The 25,868-nt window shown below is 42.2% G+C and overlaps 1 protein-coding gene across 1 annotated transcript; it reads left to right on the top strand.

The window, feature by feature from the left end:
• Nucleotides 1-187: 187 nt before the first annotated feature.
• Nucleotides 188-25,230, top strand: LOC103180985 (kinesin-like protein KIF24). The gene is made up of 13 exons (XM_042335666.1): nt 188-236; nt 1,906-2,535; nt 5,478-5,634; nt 6,065-6,201; nt 7,183-7,398; nt 8,937-9,024; nt 10,016-10,137; nt 12,969-13,074; nt 13,916-13,987; nt 15,535-15,644; nt 16,367-18,847; nt 22,999-23,092; nt 24,760-25,230. The coding sequence occupies exons 2-13, from the start codon at nt 1,925-1,927 to the stop codon at nt 24,880-24,882; spliced, it is 4,317 nt and encodes a 1,438-aa protein (XP_042191600.1). The 5' UTR covers nt 188-236; nt 1,906-1,924; the 3' UTR covers nt 24,883-25,230.
• The last annotated feature ends 638 nt before the right edge of the window (nt 25,231-25,868 follow it).

Here is a 25,868-nt window from a genome sequence, read left to right on the forward strand (position 1 = left end):
CATATATATATATATACCGCGTGAAGTGACTCAATAATCTCAGCCCTCGTTACGCTGCCGCCAACCGCCACTCCCCCCCCCCTCTCCCCTCCCCCCCCCACTGTGTGCCTTTCCCAACTCGTTATAATAATTGTTATTAATGGGGAAAAAAGTTCCAGGAGCACCGCTCGTCGAAGAAAAAAAAGCGGGCGGGTGGCTATCCGCTGACTCTGCTCGTGTTATGCCACTTTTGAAAGGTAAAGAATGTGTGTATTTTTAAAAAATATATATATATATCACAACAAAAGGCAAAAATAACGTGTGGTGGGTGTCTAAAAATCAATCAATCGATAAATAAAACCACGGGCTGTGTACTGTAATAATAATAATAATAATAATACGTGCATTTGATATAGCGCTTTTCACGTCGGGAGGACGTCCCAAAGCGCTTCACAGAACACACTGTAAAGTTAATTGACTGTATATTTGTGGGCGAACGCGGCGGCCAATTGCGCACAGCAATGTCCCACAAACAGTCGTGGATTGAAAATGACCAATTTAATTATTGTTTTTTGTTTTGGAGGGATTATTATTAGGTGTACTGTAGTAGCTCGGGGGCGGTGGTGGGGGGGTTCAGTTATGTGAGTGTACTGTACTTTTTTTTCAAAGAAATACACTGCAATCTTCCCTCTACAAAACTGCAGATCATCGAGAACTCCGCAGCTCGTGTCCTCTTGGGCACCCCAGGCTCTGTGACCCCATCACCCCCACCCTTGCCCGGCTCCCCATAGAGGATAGAGTTCGAAATCCTCGTCTTCACCTTCAAGGCCTTCCGTGGCCTTGCCACTTCCTACCGCTCCGACCTACTAACAACCCCTTATCAACCTTTCTGCTCAACAGGCGCCTGCTCCGTGTCCCCCGCCCGGCTTGTCCCACCATCGCCAATCGGGCCTTCAGCCTCTCTGCCCCCAACCTTCGAAACTCCATCCCACATTTCCTTCGCCTCACTCCCCCCCTTGCCTCCTTCAAGGCACGTCTCAAGACCCTCCTCTTCGACCGTGCTTTCAAGGCACGTCTCAAGACTCTTCTCTTCGGCCACCCTCCCTGCCCTCCACCCTCCCTTACCCCAACACCCCCCAGCCTCCCGCTCGGATACAAATCTGTGATTGTCCAGCGCCTTGGGACACCCTCCCGAAGTGAAAAGCGCTATACAAATGTAATTTTGTATTCTATGTCCAAATACATAAATAAATATGGCCAGAGTATTGACAGATGATGATTTAAGTGGTAATGACAAGTTGTGCCAGAGTCATGTTATCAGGAGTTTGCTGTATTATCAAGTAATCGAGTTCAAGTTATCAAGAGTGTATTGTATGAGGGGGGAATAGAGTATACGCTCCACTGCATAATTGAGGGAGCTGTTAAACATGTTAAAGATCCCATGATACTATTTGAAAAGAGAAGGGATTTTTACCTCTGCCTGTCACCAATCCTCTTTGAAAAAAATGATCATTCACTTGGCTTTCTGCATGATTTTGTTGCCTGCATTTGCCTACAAAAACAGTCACTTGATAAAAACAACTGAAACTCTGAAGCATGGTGGAGTCCTGTAGGCTTAGCGGTTAGAGCACTCGCCTCCCAAATGAGAGGACCTGGGTTCGATTCCCTGACAGAGTGAAACGTTGTACAAGTTTCCTTACTCCACATACCTCTGTTTACCTGGCAGTAAGTAGGAACCCGGTTGTTAGTCAATTGATGGATCAATTGACTAAAAATTTGGTAGAATTTGGTAATTGAAGAGAATTTGGTAATTGAAGCTTTCTTCTAGTTATACTAAAGGATTATGTTAAACGTCCTTCTGAAGTGGTAAGACTCTATATCAAATACAACGATTATTATTAAATTGAAAACTTTTATTTCTTCCAGTGGTGACAGAGCCAAAGGTATGTCCTCCTGTCTTTATGAGTGCCTTTGTGAGGCAGGATTGGAGCGGTATTACACTCACTTCACGGCGATGGGGTATCTGAGAACACAGGAGCTGGCGAAGCTCTCCATGAATGATTACTCCATTTTGGGAGTAAACAGTATGCATGATCGAAAACGTTTGTTCCATCTGATTCAGATCATAAAGGCTGTGCAGGAAGAGGAACATGACTGTAGTGCAAGCAGTGGACAAGCCCAGACAGGCTCACTTAACCTGTGGGTGGAGAGAGAGAAAACTGGTCCTCGACCGCACTTGGACTTTGTTTCCTTGAGTAACAAAGGGGACCAGTTAAATCAGGATTTGGAGTCGGATCGTTCTGCTCAGTTATTGTGTGTGAATCGACATCAGGACACTGGTTGTACATTATTGGATTCTACTTCACCGGTGGACCAACTGCACACCAGACATTTTGTGAAGGAAGTACAAAGGTTTCCTGAGGGGGAAGATTGCTGCTCAATGATGTTCATGCCTAACAACAACTCCAGGGATTCTGAAGATATTGAAATGCCAAATTTACACAAGATCATACACGTTTCAGGATATAACTATGGGCTACCACACTCTGTTCTCAGGTACTTTTGCAGCCATTTTATGATGAGATTGCACATTGATTTCTTATTTTTAGAATTGAGAGAGACCACTATTTATAGCAAAAGGCAAAAAGAATATCGATACATTTGCTGGTGATAAATCAAATGCACAATAAGCAACTCCATAGCACTCCTATAAGGTAAAACTGTCCTGGAAGTGAATCATCCCACCAGATATAATTATGAACATAATCACAGAAACAGAGCATTCAGCTCATCAAACCCGTTGCATAATAACATAGGAACATTCAAATTCAATTCATTAAGTTTGTTTTACTATATTATTATATCACAGCAGATGTTTTAATCTTATTTCCCTTTCTCCGCTGCACAGCTGGGTCATGACCCGAGCAGGGGGGAAACGGTCAATAATAATCCTTGCATTTGATATAGTGCTTTTCACGTCTTCTAGATGTCTCAAAGCGATTCACAGAATATACTGTAAAGTGAATTTACTGTATATTTGTGGGTAAAACGCGGCAGCCAATTGCGCACAGCAGTGTCCCACAAACAGTCGTGGATTGAAGTGACCAATTTATTATTGTTTTCTTTTCTTGAGGGATTATTATCAATCATGTGGAGTAAGGAAACTTGTACAAGGTTTCGCCCTACAGGGAATTGAACCCAGGTCTCTCGCTTGCGAGGCGAGTGCAATAATCCTCGCAAAAGTCCTAGAACGCGTTGTTGCCAATCAACTTTGCGCACACCTCTCCTCCCACTCCCTCTTCGAACCCCTCCAGTCCGGTTTCCGCCCACAGTACAAAGACTGCGCTTGTGAAAGTCACAAATGACATCCTCTCTATCTGTGACCAGGGCTCCCTCTGCCTCCTTGTCCTGCTGGACCTCTCCGCCGCTTTCGACACAGTCGATCACGCCATCCTCCTCCACCGCCTTTCCTCCCTCATCCACCTCAGTGGGACCGCACTCGCCTGGTTCGAGTCGTACCTCACCAACCGCCAGCAATAATCTGCACAAACGGCTTTTCCTCCCACTCTCACCCGGTTACCTGCGGGGTACCCCAAGGATCCATCCTTGGTCCTCTCCTCTTTCTGATCTATATGCTCCCTCTTGGGGATGTCATCCGCAGACATGGGGTACACTTCCATGTGTATGTGGACGACATCCAACTCTATTTTTCCACCTCACTTTGCGACCCCCAGTCCCCTGATGTCTGTCAGCCTGCATGTCAGACCTCAGGAGCTGGATGAGTGTGAATTTCCTTCAGCTGAACGTTGACAAGACAGAAGCCATACTCTTTGGCTCTCGTCAACGTCTAAAATCACACGGTTCTCACCTCCTCCACCTACCCGAACTCCACCTAAAACTCTCTGAACCCGTACGCAACCTAGGTGTCAGGTTCGACCCCCAATTATCCTTTCTCCCCCACATCCAGTCCGTCACCAGCACCGCTTTCTTCCACCTCCGATGCATCGCCCGTCTCCGCCAATACCTCACTCCAAAAGCTGCTGAAACTCTGGTCCATGTCTTTGTCACCTCTCGGCTGGACTATTCAAATGCCCTCCTCACCGGTCTCCCCTCCACTACCATTCATAAAATCCAGGTCATACAAAACTCTGCCGCCCGCATTCTCACCCGCACCAAATTCCGCTCCCCGATTACACAGTCTGGCTGCCTATCCCAGAGAGGATCGACTTCAAGATCCTCACCCTTGTAATAATAATAATAATCCTTGCATTTGATATAGGGCTTTTCACGTCGGGAGGACGTCCCAAATCGCTTCACAGAACACACTGTAAAGTGAATTGACTGTATATTTGTAGGCGAACGCGGCAGCCAATTGCGCACAGCAATGTCCCACAAACAGTCGTAGATTGAAAATGACCAATTTATTATTGTTTTTTTTGGAGGGATTATTACCGTATTATTGTATTCAAATTCCTCCACTCCTCTGCACCCCCCTACCTCTCTGACTTCCTCTCTCCTCACAACAGTGCCTGCTGCCTTCACTCCACCGGGTCTGGCCTCCTCCTTGTCCCCCGAGTCCTCTGCTTCACCATCGGCGGCCTTGCCGTCAGCCACTACGCCCCGAAGCTCTGGAACTGCCTTCCTCACTCCCTTCGCCTCGCCCCCTCTCTTCCCACTTTCAGATCTCGGCTGAAGACCTTTCTTTTTTACCGGGCCTTTGGTCACCTTCCTCCCGCTCCCCCTGACTCGGCCCCAGGATCCGTTACTGTGAAGCGCTCTGAGACGCCTTCTGGCGTGGAGGGCGCTATATAAATCCAAGTTATTGTTATAGAACTCTATCCATATTAGAATGTAATTGTCTGTTCTAATCAAGATCTATGCTAAGAGAGACCTGGGTTCTGTTACTGGCAGGGCGAAATGTTGGGCAAATTTCCTTACTCTGCACACCTCTTGTTTATCTAGCGGTAACTGGGAGCCCAATTGTGAGTTGATTGGCGGATTGCTTTTCGTGGAATAATAATACCCCAAAAAAATAATATTTTGGTCACTCAATCCATGCCTGCTTCGCATCACCCGCCTCGCTCTTCCCATTTTTGCCGGGTGGGCCTTCCGCCACACTGCCCTACACTCTGGAACTCCATCCTGCAGTCCCTCTGCCTTGCCCCCTCCCTTGCCTCTTTCAAGACCCATCTCAAGACTCTCTTCTTCAACCGTGCTTTTGATCGCCCTGCTTTCCCCTTCCACCCTCCACGATCCCGATGTCCAGCTCGGGTCCGAAACTCTGTCTGTCCAGCGCCTTGGGACGTTCTCCCGACGTGAAAGGCACTATATAAATGTAATTTTGTTGTTTTTCCAACGCTCTTCATTCCTGTGTTTCCATTTGTGAGTAAAACTCGGTGTCTGTACTAAACACCTGACCACACAGAGCACAGTTTTGGAATTGTTTGCAGGATCTGTAGTTTATTTGCATCTTTCATATCCTATACATTTATTTCTAGGTACCCGGGGAAAGACCAAGTTTGGACTGACACAGAGAAAATCCGGGTCTGTGTTAGAAAGCGGCCACTGGGAGCTCAAGAGGAGAGACGGGGAGAAGTAGATATTGCAATGGTGGAAGAGAGAAAATCTGTCCTTATTCATGAAAGAAAGGAAGCTGTTGACCTACACAGTATATTCAACAAGTAAGATGATAGATTTGTTTTAGAGAAACGCTTTTTAACACAGCGGGTCAAACGTGTCAAGCTTACAGCTACCAGAACGAGTCCTTATTTGTGTAACTTGTTCAGGAATTCCATTAAGAAATAGTGTGAATTGGACCCCAATATCTGGTTACTTGAGCTGTAATTTTATTGCATTTAACAGCTCCCAAGAATGAAAAGGATTTTTTGCCACTAATTGCAGACTTTGAAAGTGGAGCTTAACTAGAAGTAAATACTAAATGTAAGGAGTATATATAGCCTTATGTTAACTAGGAGTAAATGGCAAATGAGTTTCATTTACAGGAAACTCAGTCTCTTACATTAATTTTAAGTTTCAATTCAAAATTGTTTGACCATCCCATGCCCACAGACATTTCAAATTTGAGATATGCTTTGATTTAAATGATTATATGATTCATTTTCAGCATGTTTTTTATTTTGATGAAGTGTTTGAGGAGACTTGCACCAATTATGACGTGTATTTGAAAACTACTTATCCCCTCATCCAGCATGTGTTTAATGGGTATGTTGCTTTGTTTTATCATCGTTATTGTTAATTGCTTTAAAATTCTGGGTGTGTTTACCTTTTTATTTCATGGTCTCTTTTGAATGGAACTTGTTGATCTTCCCCGGCCCCCTACATGCATAACTTCTACAGGAATTTACCATTTGTCTTTAAAATTCAATTTATGGTTTGCGTGTGGTTCAAATATCTTCTTCTTGAAATGATTGTGATGCCATTTTCAATTGGCATCAAAATAAAAAACAGTAGGGAAACACAGCGTCTGACTCATCAAATGTTAAATAGCTTTGGACATGTTTTGGGAATGTAAGGTGGGACAAAAAAATGGCTGGGACAGGAATAGATTCTTGATTGATTGGTGTACGCACATTTCAAAGTAAAATACTTAAAATGGCAGGTGGTTATTTACAGCAGTCAGCCTTCTCCACATGATCCTTGAGATATATGAAGATTCCAAAATCCACTATTGTATGTTTAGGCATTGCCTGCATGTTCGGAAACAGCTTATAGGCCATGCTGTGAAAATCTAATATTTGATGTTATCATCATTGATTGAAACCATCACTCTATGAATAACCACTGAATATCTTGATCTATAGTTGTCTTTGGGCTCAACTATTTTCTCAGGGTTATTGCCTTCTACTCCTCTATAATCGGGAGCAAACATTCTGATGATGCGATAATATCTCTGGGATAATTATCACATTGAATTACACTCCTCTGTGCTTCAATTAATTATTTGTTTCACTCTTGGAAGATTTTTGTCCTGTGGTGAAGTAATTATTCACAAACTTCTACGGCTCAAATATTTAAACCATGTTGGAATGAGGTTTTAGTTTTTATGGGGTTGGGCAAATGTGTTTTAGGTTTGAAATTGTCATTGGTAATAGTGGGTACAATTCTTGTGTACATTTGCTTCGGACATTTGAAGAAGAAAGTTTCTACTTTATTTTTTTGTTTCTCCCTAATTTTGACATCTAGTGGGAAGGCAACTTGTTTTGCATACGGACAGACAGGAGCTGGAAAAACTCACACCATGATTGGGACTTCTCAAAATCCTGGGCTTTACGCACTTGCTGCTAAGGATCTCTTCAAGGAGCTGAAGACGTCCAAACCAGGGTCACGTCTTTTCATCTGGATAAGCTTCTATGAAATGTACTGTGGCCAACTCTATGACTTGCTCAACGGTCGAAAAAGGTATGAGAGTGCAAAAGTGCATATTGGAGCAAAAATGAAAATATTTATTTACACAACAATATTACGTAGAGTTACATACGTAGATTGTCACAGGCTTCAGGTCCAATTAGTCAATGCCAGTGTTTATACACCACATGAGTATCCTATTCTCTCTTGTACACCTCTATTACCTTCCACCTTATGTGTGCGTCAGGTTTCCTCTTAAATACATTGATGTTTCTGGCTTAATTTTCAATGTTAGAAATATTAAACAAAATGCAAGAATGAACAGTTGTTTAGGTACTAAAGCATTTCACATTTTTTATAATGCAAAATTATCTTTAAAATATAAAAAGATTTTCCAGGTTGTCTTTCTTTTAGTGCTCAGGTGGGATTTGCTTTACCAAAAATATACCTGTTTTCAGAAGGAAAAACAGCAGTAGCTTCGATACACATAATAATAATTAATAATAATACTTTAATTTGATGTAGTGCCTTTCAGTTGAGAGGACGTCACAAAGCATTTCGAAGGATTTTACTGACTCTGTATCTTGTGGGCTAACACGACAGCCAAAATATGCACAGCAATGTCTCACAAACAACCATGAAGTGAATGACTAATTTTTCTCCAATAATATAATATTGTAATAATAATCCTTACATTTGATATAGCGTCTTTCATGGGAGGGCATCTCAAAGTGCTTCATAGAATATACGTTAAGTTGAGTGACTGTATACCTTGTAGGCAAACATGTCAGTGAAATCGCTACAGTTTGATATCACTGGTTGAGTGATGCAGAACTAAAGGGATAATGTGGTCAAGGACTTAATGCATAGTTCAGTACATGTTTCTCTGGTCTCCTCGCTAACAAATCCCCCAGGAACTTTGGTCATTCATGTCAGGGCTGTTTTTGCACAAGTTGATAGTAATTTTGTTGTTGTTATGTGTGCCTACAGATACAGTGCACCTAACAGCAATTACCCATGAAGCACTTTGAGACATAATAATAATAATCCATGTATTTCATAAAGTGCCTTATCATGTCTTCAAGATGTCTCAAGACTGTATATTTTGTGGGCGAAACTCGGCAGCCAATTGCACACAGCAGTATCGCACAAACAGTCATGGATTGAGTGACCACATTTTTATTTATTTTATTTTTTGAAGCTATTGTTAGCCCCGGAAAAGTGATCCGTCAATCGACTAACAGCCGGGTTCCTACTTACTGCTGGGTAAATAGAGGCGTGTGGAGTAAGGAAACTTGCCCAATGTTTTGCCCTGCCTGGGAATGGAACCTGGATCCTCTCACTTCCGAGGCGAGTTCTCTAACCGCTAAGCTACAGGGCTCCACATTTTGATGTTATAGGCGCTACATCAAATGCAAGCATTATTGTTTAAAGATCTCCCAAATTCAGCATTCATAATGGAATTCAGAACTAATGTACACTACTTATGATGGTGTTCTAATTTGGTGCTGTTTTACATTTATTTAGAAACTGAGTACTGTACAACTGAAGTCATGTATTTTTGCTACATTTTCCACATTTTTTGTAAATAGGCTGTTTGCCAGGGAAGATGGCAACCATGTAGTGCAAATCGTGGAACTGCGTGAAATTAAGGTGGATGGAGTGGAATCCTTGTTAGAGGTAATTTAGAGAAACGTTACTCATGACGTGTTTTAGTTATACATTTAATTGTCTCAATTTTATGCGGCCAAAATTGTGATATTCCTAAGTGAATTCCATTCCTTAATTATCGACTGGAAATTGCCGGACTATCCACAAATTTCTGCATTATAATATTGGTTTGGTAGATGAGATAGAACTATTAATTATATTGAACATGGCCGCCTTCTGTGCTGTAAATTTCTATAGTTCTATATTATCTGTTGACCTCCTGAGACCAGGAAACACAATGAGAAAAATATTAATTCTGGGCTAGAAAGTGAAGGCAAGCCTGATTGTTGAATGTGCAGTCGAGAAGCAGTGTTGCCTATAATTCCTCTTTTGTCGGGGTACACTTAGCAAGATATTGACTTTTATTATACGCTTAGACTGATCAGTATTCAGTTCTTTTGCTTCGTTTTAACATGTCACTGTTTGAGACAGTATAATGCTTGATTAAATATCCATATTTGATGGTTTAAATATATTAACTCCAATTTGGGCTTCTGAAGAGACCCAAAGTTGATGGAAACTAAGAATATGATCACAACCAGCTTCAGATTACTGGTCAAAGTCAATCAGCATCACAATAGCAATGTTAAACGTTCACTGACTCAGACCAGAGAATCATAGAAATTACAGCACAGAAAGAGGTTATTTTACCCACTGAGCCTTGCTGGTGGCAGCTCTTTTACTGGAACTATGTACTTTTTAACATTTCTTTTCAAATACTTATCCGATAAATATTGCACGTACTAATTACCCCTTTGTCTGTTTTATTCTATATAATTTTTCAACCCCAAGATCAATTGATGGCATTGTGCAGGTTTATTTATTTGTATAAATTATTACAAGGAATATGTTATATACTTTTCAGAGTTTTAGCAAAAATAGAGCAATCTTTGATCGTTGAATTGAAAGTGTAAAATCGATTTGTTCTTAGCTCTTGACTTTTTGTGATCTCCTTTATCAGGTGATTTCTCGGGGGAGTAAGGGACGGAGCACAGGTGCTTCTGGGGTGAATACAGATTCCTCACGCTCACATGCTGTCATTCAGGTCCAGCTGAAAGACCCAGGTGATTTTGTTGTTGGAAGGTGAGAGTTTCTTACCAGAGGGTACAAATCATTTTGTAACATTTTCTTCCAGAGAGGTAATGAGTAAATAGCTAAATAACAGTTGTAGGTTTGTCTACTCAACCACAAAATTACATTTATATAGCGCCTTTCATGTCGGGAGGAAGTCTTGACAACCAGGGCTTCAGATGCGAGCTGGGGGTCGGGATCGGGGAGGATGGAGGGCAGGGGAGGAAGGAGGGTGGCCTAAGGTTGAAAGGAAGGGTCTTGAGATGGGTCTTGAAGGAGGCAAAGGAGGGGGCGAGGCAGTGGGACTGTGGGATGGAGTTCCAGAGAGTGGGGGCAGAGTGGCTGAAGGCTCACCCGCCACTGGTGGGGCGGGTGAAACTGGGGATGTGAAGCAGGCCGGAGCCCGTTGAGCGGAGGGAGCGGGCAAGTTGGTAGGAGGTTAAGGAGTTGCAGAGGTAGGGGGAGCAAGACCATGGAGGGTTTTGAAAGTGAGGACCAGGATCTTGGACTGTATCCTCTGTGTGATGGGAAGCCAGTGGACTTGGGCAAGGATGGGAGTGATAGTCTCGTGGAGCCTGTTGCAGGAGAGGACATGGGCTGCAGAGTTCTGGATGATCTGCAGCCTACGGAGGCAGGAGTCGGGGAGGCCGACAAGCAGGGCATTGGCATAGTTGAGCCTGGATGTAATGAAGGCATGTATGAGGGTTTCAGCAGACTGAGGGGTGAGGCAGTGGCAGAGTCGAGCGATGTTGCGGAGGTGGGGGAAGGCAGAGCAGGTCATGGCATGGATGTGGGGGAAGAAAGGACAGCTGAGGATTGAACAAGATGCCTAGGTTCCTGACTGGTTTGGTGAGGTGGAGTGTGCGTCCATGGATGCTGATGCTGCTGTTGCCTGAGGTGCAGAGGTGCTGACCCGAGCCAATCAGAAGAGCCTCGGTCTTGCTGATGTTCAACTGTGGAAAGTTAGCTCTCATGCAGGACTTGATGTCTGACAGACAGTCTGTGAGGACAGCAGTAGTCCTGGAATCGAGGGTGGAGGCAGAGAGGTAGAGTTGGGTGTCATCTGCATACATGTGGAAGTTGACCCCATGTCTGCGGATGGTGTCACCAAGAGGGAGCATATAGATATTGAAAAAGAGAGGGCCAAGGACAGAGCCCTGAGGAACACCACACGTGACGTTGCGAAGACTGGAGGAGAAGGGGTTAGTGGCGACAAAGTGGAGATGGTGGGAGAGCTAGGATTCAAGCCAGGCAAGGGCGGGTGTGTGAAGGTTGAGCTGAGAGGAGAGGTGGTGTAGGAGGATAGAAGGCTGTTGTAGGATCAAATGGTTGGTGGGGGAATCAAAGCTCAAACAATCTGAACCCTGTTTTTTGACCGTGTGTACTACCCTAACTTTTTCTTGATCTCCCCAATACAGAAATGGCAATGTAGCAAAGTAATCCACCTCTTAAACCCATGTCATAGCTTTTTCAAGGGATAAGAGGCCTGAAATACCACATTGTTTCAGCCTTATCACCATTGATTTAAGATTGTGCAAAATTTTACAAACTTCTTAAGTTTTACAGCCCCTTCAAATTACACATTCCCATGCCTCCTTGAAAGTTCGCATTTTGTCCTAAGACCTTCCTCTTTCACTGTGCTTCTAGCCATCCTTCCCTCCCCTCCGCCCACTGCTAGCTTGGGTGGAAACCCTGGATTGTTTAGTACTCTACTGGTGTGAAAGCCACTATATAAATGTAAATTTGGATTGTAAATAATATATTAATTTATGAATTATACAAAATTATACAAAATCTTTCTAATTAATTCTGACTTAAGAATTTTACAAAATTTTGCATGATTTTAAATGTTAAGATAATGGTCTTGAGGGTTAAGACCATGAGAATGATTTGGGCCACAGATTTGTATGTTAAATTAGTTCTTTTATACAGTACTACATTTTCAATAACTGTGCTGCATACTCCTGGGCATGGAGGTTACAACAGAGGTGTATTTAAAAATGCACAACAGTAGGAAAGCTAGCGAGGAAGAGTGGGGACATTGACAGCAGAATAAAAAGTGCTGGATTGAAGCCCTACAAAAAGGCAAAGCTAATGTCACAAACAAACACTGGAGTTCCAGTGTTACAGCATTCACTTTTTAGTGACTCATTAAACACAGTCTATAATCTTGGTTCTCATAGTTACCATATTGTTAAAGCATAATGGTATCCTTTGTAAGGCAATTGGTTAGTCTCTTTATATTGATGACCGAGACCCGATTTTAGACTTAGATTCATCATTGAAGTATAAGTAATAAGCAGATTCCACTCCTGAATTTTTCCCTCACTGCGCATACTTTATAAATAGGACCTGGATTTAATTTTGTCTATAAAAGATAAAGAAGATAATTACGTATCTAAATAAATTTAAAGGCAAAGGCAATCAGCATTTTAAAACTCGGAAAATAGGTTATGAAATACTGATTTTTGTTATTTCATTAGTACAAAAGTTCAAAACGGTTTGAATATAAATTAAATGGTGGGTGACAAATACGCTACTTTATCTCTGATTTGTGATCTGTTTGTGTGAAAATTCTCATTGTTGCCTCTTGTATCAACTGATCTCTCTAAAGCGTAAAAAATGCTTAATGACAAGAACATTGAAAGTCCAATATTGTGATGGCACTTGCTTCTCAACTATATAATCTTGTGTATATAATGATGCCAGTCTGCAAATCATACAAGTATGTTATTAGTGGTCAAAGCATATTTCTAGAATTTGTTTTGCCTTTGCAGTAAATTGGAAACACGTTTTTGCTAATACTCGTGTCTGAATGCATATCACCTTGATTTGGTCCCTAGGATTTCTTTCGTTGATCTCGCGGGGAGCGAGAGAGCTGCTGATGCCAGAGATTCTGACAAACAAACAAAAATAGAAGGAGCAGAAATAAATCAGAGTCTCCTAGCTGTAAGCTTGTTTCCCTCCCTATTTGTCCTTTTAGTAAAGCTTACATAATGCATTTTTTAAAAAAAACTAAACAGCAGTGCTGGTGGTGCAAACTGTTACTGATGTCATTTTTTCTTTAAAAAGATTTTTAAATGGTGGGTTATCAAGCTTGTAACAATCTGCAGGGTCTTCTTGGTGGTCTCCAATAGAATGGAACGCTGGTTATTTGCTTGCTGATTATTCGCATGTTCATTTATCTGCAATGTGCTCTGATTCAGAGATGTATATGGAGCACCAAAACCAGCAAAAAAAATCCTGTTACGCACATAGGATTTTGATTACCAACTCACAGTCTGGTTCCTATAAGCAGCTTTCTCAGCACATGCAACTTTCAAAGCTTAGACGGTGCTGACTTAACTAACCTCAAATATGGCATCATCAGTCAGTTTGCCTAAGTGCTTACTTTAGAGTACTGCCGGGATTTCTTATCCCTGATCATTGTCCAGAGACTCCTGCTCAAAGATGCGTGTTTATGGATGTTGGGTGAGCACAGGATTGACTGCCCCTATGGACAAATACTCCACTGACATTCACAGTCAAATCTCATCTTTGATTAATAGTCACTCGGAGGAGATCCTGGAAGTACCTGCGAAACCATACCCTAGTTAAAGGAAAAAAAGCCAGAAAAATTGGCAGAACATAGAAGTTGTGTTAGTCCAACCGCATACCTAACTGCCTAAACAAAATGAGGAATGGTGAAAATTACTTGAGAAAGAAATTTTTGACCTTTTGAATGAACTGTGCTCTACTGCTTGTTATTGCGTTCCCAAAGTAAACTGCAGTCATTTCTCTTCCATTTTAGCTTAAAGAGTGCATTCGAGCTCTGGACCAGGAGCACGCTCACACGCCCTTTAGGCAAAGCAAACTTACTCTGGTAAATATTTTTCTTGCGTAGCTGCATAATTAGTGAGCGAAAAGTTTTCTTCCGTTTTCTCTTCCCATTTTAGTTTCCCCAGTTATCCTTCCTCCCCCACATCCAGTTCCACCTCCACTACATTGCCCGTCTCCAACAATACCTCAACCCAAAAGCTGCCGAAACCCTTGTCCATGCCTTTGTCACCTCTCGGCTGGACTACTCTAGCGCCCTCCTCGCCAGTCTCCCCTCCTCCACTATTCACAACATCCAGTTCAATCAAAACTCTGCCGCTCGCATTCTCACCCGCACCAAACATCCTACCCGATTACTCCAGTCCTTGCCAAACTCCACTGGCTCCTTGTCACAGAGCAGATCAACTTCAAGATCCTCACTATTATTTAAATCCCTCCATTCCTTGGCACCCCCCTATCTCTCTAACCTCCTCTCTCCCCACAGCAGTACCCGCTGCCTCCGCTCTACTGGGTCCGGCCTCCTCTGCATCCCCCGAATCCTCCGCTTCACCATCGGTGGCCGTGCCTTCAGCCACTATGCCCCGAAACTTTGGAACTCCCTCCTTCAACCCCTTCACCTCAACCCCTCCTTCCCCATCTTCAGGTCGCACCTGAAGACCTTCCTTTTCGACCGTGCCTATGGTCACCTTCCCCTCCCCCTGGCTTAGCCTTGGGCTCCACCATTGTTAAGCACTGTGAGATGCCGCACGGAGTGGAGGGAGCTATATAAGTGCAAGCTGCTGTTGTTGTTTGAAAATAACAATATCTTCTTTAGAAATAAATCAACTCCCCAAGGATCTATGATGTCCTAGACCATTGTTACTCAGTAATATCTTGTTGGGGATCACAATTCTAAGCAATGTCTTTCTAGCAAGGGTCACTCTAGATCTGCTCGTTGTTATTAATTTTTGGTGGATAACATTAATAATTGTTTTACTTTTTATTTTTTTCAATGATTTTTAGTCATCTTTTCAACTACAAAATACCTGGTCCTTCAAGTCCAAGGAAGTGATGTTAGCAGCACTGCCTGCACATAGTGTGTAGTGTAGGAAATGACATCCATGACCCAGAAACCAGACAATTTTATAGTTGAAAACTATATTAAATGTTATAAACACATTGTGTTTAACAATAGGAATCAAGTTTCTTCAATTTAAAGAAAATTTAAAAACATGATGATTAATGATTTTTAATTGATTTTAGATTATGGGATCTAAAGATAGCTGGATTTTATATGATGGTATTTCTCATTCTAATGATACAACAACAACAACAAAATTACATTTATAGAGCGCCTTTCACGTCAGGAGGACGTCCCAAAGCGCTGAAATGTGAGGATTCACCCTCCAGCATATCAGTGCCTTCAGTAATGAAAGGGGAAAAATGTGGTTTTAAAAAGTGATTTTAATAATGATTGACCAATAAATTCTCCACTATTCCACCTTTCCTTTCTCTTGTAATTCTTATCAAGGTATGTTAGGGTACAGTTGCATTGTTAAAAAGAAACTACATTTTTTGATTATCTTTTAAGTGGTCTTATCTTTATCTTTTAAGGTACTGAAAGACTCATTTATTGGGAATTCTAAGACTTGCATGATAGCTAACATATCACCTAGCCACGTAGCCACGGAACACACACTGAACACACTGCGCTACGCAGACAGGTGAGTGGCAATTTGGATCTTCTTGAACCAGAACAACTCAGAAATGAAGATAATGGCGGGAGGAATTATATGGTAGAGTAAACTTTGGATAAATCAACCCTGGTTAACTTGTCACTATACTTAATTCGCTATGCCGTCAATATCCTGGCCTCAGGGACTCCATTTTACTTGTCACTCCACTAAACACGTAACTAGTCACATTCTAGAAATTCTCTGAAGTACTTACCATATAAAAATCATTGGATAACGCGTAAGGTGGCATCTTGCATCACAGAACCTGCCCGCCCTATCCGGTGAATATTGCGGACACTCAGTTGTAATAGAAGAAGAAGAAAAATATGTAAATGCTTTTAAAAAGACATTAAAATAAATCTTAACTAAACAATGTGTTTTTTCTACAAAATAATTTAATGACCTTTCAATCTTACAAAGGGTTTCAGAAATATCAGAGACTAGAAATTTCTCATGCTTTTTAGCAGTAAGAGCACGATCTTCAAATTTTAGATTGTGAAGTCTTGTGGAAAATACTTAAATCCAATTTTAATTTGTCCAAAATCGGAGTGGATTTCAGAATTTTCTAAAATTCTGGACAATCCTTAATTCTAAGACAATAAGAACAAAACTGAGAGATACTTTGAACCTCTGATTTCTTGATTATTTTTACCTCTCTGTGAATTAGCACGAGTCTGTATTTCATTTAATTTGACTATTAACATTTTCAGGGTAAAGGAATTGAAACGAGCTGTCCGAACCTCCAGCACAAATTATACAGGAATAGTTCGAAGCCCTTCTCCAAAACGTACCAAAGAAACGCCTTCCAAAAGCTGGGGAGAAAAAACTGCACTGCAAAAGGTGAAACTGGGATTTCCGCCTTCCCACTGTGTAGCTCAAAGTGCAAAGAAACCGAAGTCAACTCCTTCTGTTTTTCATCCATCCAACGTTCCTCTCAGTTCCACGCCGAAAGGGGCAGATAAAAACCACGTTTCCCAGGAAATCCCAAAGGAAATCTGGCTTGGTCACACTACACCCATTAAGGGAATGTTTAAAACGGGATGCTTTGGTGTCAAAAAGAACGGTGGGCGTTCAAACGACAAGATCAGTGTTATTAAAAGTTTACTTCATGATTTCCAAACTGAAGCCTCTCACATTGGAGGGAGAATGAAATATGAACATAAAAAATCTCAGGTTCAGGAAAAACAATCTAAAAATCAGAAGATCCAAGCGGTTTATCCCATTCAAAAAGAAATTGTTTCAAGAAGTAGAATTTGCTTTACTGATCAGACGAACAAAAGTGATTCTATTTGTAAAGAAAGTGCTGCTCAATGTTTGGAAAATGGGCTTCACTTGCATGGTAATCGTTCAGAGTCAATAGTGGACATGCAGCTACTGCAAAAGGAACGGGAAAGACACCTATATCTTTATCATCAGCAACTTCAGCAGCTTCAGCAACCACTACTGCTGCAGCAGAAGCTTCCTTATCAACCCCTGAAAGAGCTTTATCTGCAGTATAACCAACCTAAAATTGGAATGTACAAGGAAAATGTTAGCCATGTTTCCTCAACGCCATCTGAAGTCCAAAGGTCATATGATCAGGGTGAAGGTAATAATAGTCGTGATTGGTTCCCTGACTGTCAAAGCCAAACTGTGCAAGTAGCAAAGGGAGAAGTGAGAGAAAGAAAGAACAGTCGAGAGCTTTTGTTTTACAAAGATGATAATCAGAGGGAAGAAGACAGCAAGGGAAATAGCTCAGAGTGTAGAACTGAAGACTGCATAGCATCTCATTCTTCAGGAGATAATACCATACCAGAGAAACTAAATGCAGAAGAGAATACTGTCAGTGGACAAGAGAGGCTGGGTAATTTCTCAACTGATCCTGAAAATATTACACGAGATAAAAACACAGAACTTTGTTCAAGTGGGCACCAAGCTGCCTATGATGGTGTTTCACAACATCTCAGGAACCACTGTACTGAAAACAAAGTTTTGCTTCAAACCCAAGAAAGTACAGACTCCCATTTCAATTTGCAGTCATCAATAAAAAGGCAGAAGGGAGCTCAGCCATTGCTCACAGTTATTAATAACACAATTTCATCCATTGACTGCATTCCTGAAGATTCAGTAAATGTTTCCAGTGACATTTCTATGAGGCCACTATCAAAATTGTCCTTTGATGGTATTGAAAGAATGATGGTTTCAGATGACCAGTTTATTTCTGAAATGGTTTTAGCAGGTGGCCTTCTTGAGAAAGATGAGGCGTCAACACAATTTTGTCTTAGAAACTGGGCAATTACATCACAAGATTATCTTCTTGAAGATCCAAAAACTTCTTCAGACAAATTTCACCACAAGGAAAGATCAAATTGCTTTCAAAATCTTCTTTTGAATGGTGAGCTTAAAAGGGAGACATCCTCTCTACACGATGGAAGTAGCCAATGTTCAAGCATTAACTGTGCAGAGACTCCCTGTAAAGATCTCAAGAATTCAACAGTGAACTCGCCATCAAAGACAGGCAATCGAGGTGCAAGTCTTCAACATCCACCAGCACAGGCTTTCAGTTATAAAGAATCACTTGTTGTCTTATCTTGTGGGAGTCAGCTCTCTGAAGATACCAGTGAGCAAACTGAATGTAACCATTGTAACCAAGACACAAAATGCTTTGTAAGTGGACTTTATGATGCTGACACTGAAGAAACTGAAATCACTTTAGAGCTCCCGTATGATATAGTTTCATCACCTGGCGAAGTAGAAAGCCCTACCAGCCCATGTCTTAACTGGTTAAAGATGCAAGATATTCCTTCCACTCCGACTAGAGCCGACAGCAGAAGAAAGGAAAAAATTAAGAATGTTGATTTTCAACGGCTACAAGAATCAATAGACACGGCAGGAAAAAGCAATGTTCTACTTCCAATCGAATCTGAAGAGCTCCATAAGGAGTCCAAAGCAAATGGATTTCAACCTCAGTGCGAGTCTAATAGTAAGGAATTGCTTAGCACATGTAAAGAAAATTTACTTTGGAATACTGTTCCGTTTAGCCTGGTTTGTGCAGAGAAAGATTCCAGTCTTTTTAACAAGTGTTCCGCAATGCCCAATAAAAGCAGAGAAGGAACTAGTCAAAATGTAGTGTGTCATCAGATGGACGGTGATCAGTTAAAACATCAGAGCGAGTTATTTACCAACCAAATGGAGGCACTAGGAGAACAACAGTAAGTATGAAAATAAATTCTTAGATTGAATTTTCTTCTAAAGCTGTGTTACTAACAACAATAACAACTTTTATATATTTAACACCTTTCACGCGAGGTGGTGTCTTGGAGTGCTTACAATATGTGTTACCATGTCTATATAAGTATAAATATATATTCTTACAAGTTCCCATAATATCATAAGGTCTGTACCATTTCAGTGGTGTGATTACCAGGTTATTAGCTGGAGTTAGATTAGAAGATCAGCCATGATTGAATGGCGGGGCAGGCTCGAAGGGTCGAATGGCCTACTCCTGCTCCTACATGTTATGTCATTACTGTTATCCTTGAAAGTTTGGTTCACACATGTACAGAGGTCTTTATCTCAGCAGAGACACAATGTCAGTATAAAGAGGTGTGAGTCATCTAAGAAACTAATAAAAACTGAGGATTGAAAATCAATAATAAAATAAATAACAAAGTAAATCTCTCTTGCCTTCCACTTCCAGAACATTATGTCTGGCAAACTCTGGTAATAAGAGGACCTTGTGACTGTTGCAAGAACAAAGTAATGGGTGCGATCAATCTTCTAGTAACATGACATTTGACCAGGTGTTGAGCTGATATTCCACTTGCTGTTCAACTAAAATGTCCTGACAGCTGCCTGTCCGACATCGAGTCCTGGATGAGAGACAACTTTCTTCAGCTCAACGTGCGCAAAACTGAGGCCCTCCTGATTGGCTCACGTTAGCGCCTCCGCACCTCAGGCGCTGACAGCATCAGCATCCAAGGCTGCACTCTCCACCTCTCAAAGCCGGTCAGGAACCTCGTGGTTCTGTTCGACCCTGAGCTGTTCTTTCTTCCTCATATCCGCCGCCACAACTGGCACCGCCTTCCATCACCTCCGAAACATCGCCAGATTACGGCACTACCTCACCCCTCACGCTGCTGAAACTCTGGTCCACGCCTTTATCACCTCAAGGCTGGACTATGGGAACTCTCTCCTCGCCGGCCTTCCCGGCCCTCCCTCCACAAGCTGCAGGTCATTCAGAACTCTGCAGCTCGTGTACTGTCCCGCACCAGGCTTCGCGACCACATCACTCCCACCCTCGCTCGCCTCCACTGGCTCCCCATCCCCCAGAGGATCGAATTCAAGATCCTCATCCTCACCTACAAGGCCATTCACGGCCTCGCTCTCTCCGACCTACTATCCCCCTACTTACCTGCCCGTACCCTCCTTTCCTCTGGCTCCGGTCTGCTCCACGTCCCCCGCCCCAACCACCCTACCATCGGTGGCCGGGCCTTCAGCCTCTCAGCCCCGAGGCTCTGGAACTCCATCCCCCAGTGCCTTCGTCTTGCTTCCTCCCTTTCCTCCTTCAAGGCCGGTCTCAAGACCTTTCTCTTTGACCGAGCCTTCAGCTCCCCTCTCGACTCTCTACCCCCTCCTCGCTCCCTCCTATTCCCTCCCCTCATGTATGAGATACACTATGAATGTAGGAATAGATGTAAGCTACTCATCTCAGCCTCCATGGCGTTGTCCTTGACTGGTTGAAATCGTACCTCTCACACCGCCTGCACTTCATCTCCTCAAATGGTTTCTCCTCTAGCCCTCGGACCGTCTTATGCGGCATTCCTCAGGGCTCTGTCCTTGGTCCCCTCCTCTTCAACATCTATATGCTCCCTCTTGGTGACATCATCCGCATGGAGTCAACTTCCACGTGTATGCGGATGACACCCAACTCTACCTCTCTGCCTCCACCCTTGACTCCAGGACCACTACTGTGGTGACAGAATGTCTGTCAGACATCGTCATGGAAGAGAGCTAACTTTCTTCAGTTGAACGTGAACAAGACCGAGACTCTCCTGATTGGCTCCCGTCAGCGCCTCCTCACCTCAAGCACTGACGGCGTCACCATCCATGGTTGCACACTCCACCGACCTTGCTAAGTCAGTCTGGAACCTTGGGGTCTTGTTTGACCCTCAACTATCCTTTCTACCCCACATCTGCTCCTTGACCCGCTCTGCCTTCCCCCACTTCCGCCACATCGCCCAGTTCCGACACTGTCTCACACTGCAGGCCCTCGAAACCCTCATACACGCTTTCATTACATTGAGGCTCGACTATGCAAACTCATTGCTTGTCGGCCTCCCCAACTCCTCCCTCCACAGGCTGCAGATCATCCAGAACTCTGCAGCCCGTGTCCTCTCCCGGATTAGGCTACGCGACCCTATCACCTCCATCCTTACTCATCTCCTCTGGCTTTCCATCACACAGAGGATATAGTTCAAGGTACTGGTCTTCTCCTTCAAAGCTCTTCATGGTCTTGCTCCCCCTACCTCTCCGACCTCCTAACCCCCTACCACCCTGTTCACTCCCTCCTCTCAGCGGGCTCCGGCCTGCTTCACATCCCCCGCCTTGCTCGCCCCACTATTGGCCGGCGGGTCTTCCGCCACTCTGTCTCCGCCCTCTGAAACTCCATCCGCAGTCCCTCCGTCTCATCCCCTCCCTCGCCACCTTCAAGATCCACCTCAGGACCCTCCTCTTTGACCATGCTTTCAATCTCCCTGCTTCCCCCCCGCGCGCCCTCCACCTTCCCCCAGCTCGGGTCCGTAACTTTTGTCTGTCCAGCGCTTTAGGACATCTTCTCAAAGTGAAAGTCACTATACAAATGTAATTTTGTTGTTGTAATGTGTTTTGTATTTTGTAGGCAAACTAAGCAGCCAATTTGCTCACAGAAATGTCCCACAAAAGCCATGAAGTGAATAATCAATTTTATTTGGGAAATTTCAGTCAAAACAATAGGAATAGAGCCATGGAGTCTTTAATGTCCACCAGAACAGATAGACGAGACCTTGGTTTAATGTCTCATCTGAAGGACTGCACCTCCAGCAATGCAGAGCACCCAGCACTACATTGGAGTGTCAGCCTGTGGCCCATACGAGTTCAAAATCAAGCTCAAGCCTAACTGGGTTAGGGTGCAGAGGAAAACAAATACTGCCAGCTTTTGTAATCATATCTTTTCCTAATAAATTTGTGCTGTATTTTAACCCCATCTTCTCACACTGTGTGAATAGCCTGCTCTCTGGTCTCTCTACAGCACTACATTTGGCCCTTTGGTGGCGCGAAAGAGTATTTACTGTGTTGGGAACACAGTAAATGGCTTCTACTCAGTATATCTTGTTAGTCAAGACAATTGAGAGCAGGAACTAACCCTGCAGAGGAATCCCATCTGGGTACTGCTCCTCCAGGTGCAATTCATTGCAGCTCCAGCAAGCTGTGCTGAATGCACCATAGAAAAGGCCTGTATTAGAGCTTCAGAACGAAAGAGGACCTCTCATTATGTATTTATTTTCTAGTCTTCAAAACTATTCATTTGTCTCCCTAAATGCTAAATTGCCAAATGTATTCTTAAAACAACCCATTAAATGAGGTTCTGCAACCGAGAAAGTACAGGGAGACTTCTGTATATAGCTACTGCAATGGAGGAGGTTGCCCAGATGAGATGAAGTGTGATTGGCCAAATGGACTCCCTTCGCACTGTATTTTTTTATCACTGTATCTCAAACCTTGTGGCAGTGCCATAAAGGTGACCAATCTTCACAATCTTGTCTCATAGGAGACTCTGAAAACAAGACCTGAAGGTTAGGAAACATTCAAAAGAAATTCCAGGGTTTCCTACAAATGTGTTTAAACATTTTTTTAAAGATGAAAATTAAAACCAACAATAAGAGTCTTTCAACTGTACAAGTTTTAACAAAACATTTTCTTTAAAGGTTTTCAGATCACAATGGTACTTGTTGCTACTTTCTGAGGCCTGACATTCCTCATGTTAGCCTTAAGTCTTCAAACTAGATTGTGCACAATTTCAGAAAACTCTTAAATGTATTCCTAATTTGTAGCTTTTATTTGTTAAAGAGACCTGGAAAACTAGCTTCCAAATTAAGAATGAATTTTATCATCATTGTCTACATGTTGGGGCTGCGGAATTGTCTCTTTGGGAGCGCTTTGGGACGTCCTCCCGACGTGAAAGGCGCTCTATAAGTGTAATTTTGTTGTTTTTATTGCTTTATAGCAGTTAGTGTATCACAGCTCCACATGAGAACTGATATTTACACATTTATTTCAACTGCAGAAAGCAGCAATTACAAAATGTTTTGTTTTTGCCCCCCAGAAAACATATTGTCCAAGCTCACTGTGAGCAGTTGGAAGAAATGTTGGCTCTTTTTGAAAAGGAGGAAGATTTGCTGAAGAAACTAAACATATCGGTAAGATTTTTAAATAATTCCAACAAGACAGTTTCTGAACACAGAGGAATGTTTACTTTAAACTGAGGGTAAAACCTACAAACAAACAGTCTTTCAGCTCACAGTAGAAATACAGATAATTGCAGAATGGGCTCTTCACCTCATTTTATCTCACTGTTCTAATAACACCCACGTTATCATTGTCGCATAAAAATACTGAGCTGTTTGCTGCTTCTTATCTAAGGCCCAGTGTCCTAATGTCAGCCCTTCCTGGTAACTAACTGGTTTCGGCTGTTGACAATCTTCTATGTAAACAAGTGGTTCCTCGTGTTTGTTCTTAAATTGTCCTTGAATTGCCCTCTTGTCCACTTTATTGAAAAATATTTTTCTGGGTTTACTTTCGCTATCCCATTTAGCATTGTATACACCTCAATAAGGTCTGCCTTGAGACATCTCGTTTCAAGTCTGACGAACTATAGATTATCTGTTCATTCCTTATAGCTAGACCATGCAACATGGGATCATCCTTAATGCTCTCTTGTGCAGCTCTTTATGTTGCACTAACAACTAAATGTTGTATTCTAGATGCAGCCTGACTAAAGCACTGTACAGTCTGAGCATGCCTTCTGGGCAGCCGAGCACTACTGGCTTGACAATATCGCTTACCTTCTCTTTAATGCTGACTCACACTATTTTGACTTGGTGAGCATGTGTCATCTGACCCCCCCACTCCCCACGGCTCTTTAAACTTTCCCTTTAGTGAGTTCTATTCCCATCAATAAGTACATGTGCGTCTTGTATCTACTTGCTATATGTAGCACCTTTTAATTGTAATAATTTGGTCACTTCAATCCACGCCTATTTGAGGGACACTGTTGTGCGCAATTGGTTACCACATTTCTCCCACAAATATACGGTCAATTCACTTTATAGTATATTCTGTGAAGAGCTTTGAGACGTCTTGAAGACGTGAAAGGCGCTGTATCAAATGCAAGGATTATTATTATTATGTGGCACCTTGTATTTGTCTGTATTGAATTTCATTTGCTGGTGATCCGTCCGGCATGAGGGGCGCTATATAAATGCAAGTTGTTAGCCTCAAGAATTTTGATAGAAAGAGGTGGTACGTTTCCTTAGGATATTGTACCATTGATCAAGTTATTGCATTTAATGTCAAATTAAGTACGAGTCCAAATATTAGTTTATTTTAGAACTAAGTACTTATACATCACTTTGGGTAAATATAAACAGTGTTTGCTGAGGAAACACTTATTTAGACTAAGAAGACATTGAAATGATATGTCAGTGTTTTGTGGATAACTAGCAATGGATTTTGAATTTATATAATCTAGGTTGCAGAGGTGCTCTCATTCAGATAAGACATTAAACCAAGGTCCTGTCTGTCTGTTCAGATTGACGTTAGAGATTCCATGATTCTATTGAAAAAGAGAAGAGTTTCTCCCAGTGTCCTACAGTCCAACAATCTCCCAAATTGGTCATTTACTTGGTGGCTGTTTGCAGAACATTCCAAATTGTCTGCTTTATTTGTCTACACAAAATACAGTTAATACACATGAAAGTCCTTTAATGTAATACGCTTTGACATCCTCCTGATATGAAAGGCACTTTATCACATGTAAGGATATTTTTTAAGGAATCTATCAAACCATGATTTGTATTTCTTGCAGGATTTCAAGGACTATGTGGCACAGCTTGAGCAAATCATGATACTGAAGACTAAATGCATCCGAAACATGCAAGGCCAGATCCATTGCTATCAGATGTCTCCTATGGCAGCTTATGATGGTTAAAACCTAAGTACCTCTATCTTAGAAATAGTTATTTAGTCTTTGACTGATAGCAGGATATCCAGATAACAGTGCCTATACTTAAATCTGATTACTACATCTTGCACTCAACTGGAAAATACTAAATTAAATTTTTGCACAGCTTTACCATTTGGAATCAAACTGTAAAACTGCTTTGCAGAAAACATTTGCTAGCTCTTAAATACTTCCTTGTGATACCAGGCTCCTGCACATGCAACATTGGAAGCATTTGAAATAATGCTAATTTGAAATAATAGTGTGGTTAATAGTTTATTTCATACTAACTGTACATCTTGCAGTTTCGCTTGCAACCAAAGGATCCAATATGGAATGTAGATTCACACAGTCAGACATTTCATCTTTATCTATACTCATCTGGAAGGACTCAGTGGGAGGAATCTGGGCTTTAAAAATGTAATTTTGTTGTTGTTGCCGTGGCTTAGCTTTGTCTGTGCTCTTTATTTTGTTCCCACCGCTTGGCTCTGTGTGCTTTGTGACGCAAGATGCCACAGCACCAGTCACGCGGCGTGGCCACATGGGTGCGTACATAGGTGCTCTGTGCCGCCCGATGCCACAGCGTCACTTTGACTCGGTGGCCACCAGATGTAACTAGCGAAAAACACAAAACTGAAAATAACTCATGAACGATAGGAGATATCGGAAAACAAATATGCCCATGTCTCTCCAGTTACAAGGTCTTTCCCATGAGGTAATAATGTCTCTAAATCAATCAGTTATCGAGATCCTTCTTGAAGTTCAAACAGGTTTTGTTTTTTTATATATATAAATAGAACTTGTATTTTTATAGTGCCTTATATCTCTCAAGCACTTTACAGTAATTATCAAGTGTAGTGACTGATTGTGGGGGCAGTGTTCAAGGGACAAGTTGAAGGCATCAGCTATTCAATTATTCACTACACTTGACAGTAACTAGGGTTACTTTATAACCTGGACCAGATATGATTTTG

Source organism: Callorhinchus milii, unplaced genomic scaffold, assembly GCF_018977255.1.
Source record: "Callorhinchus milii isolate IMCB2004 unplaced genomic scaffold, IMCB_Cmil_1.0 Scaffold1, whole genome shotgun sequence".
In the NCBI taxonomy this organism is placed as follows: domain Eukaryota; kingdom Metazoa; phylum Chordata; class Chondrichthyes; order Chimaeriformes; family Callorhinchidae; genus Callorhinchus; species Callorhinchus milii.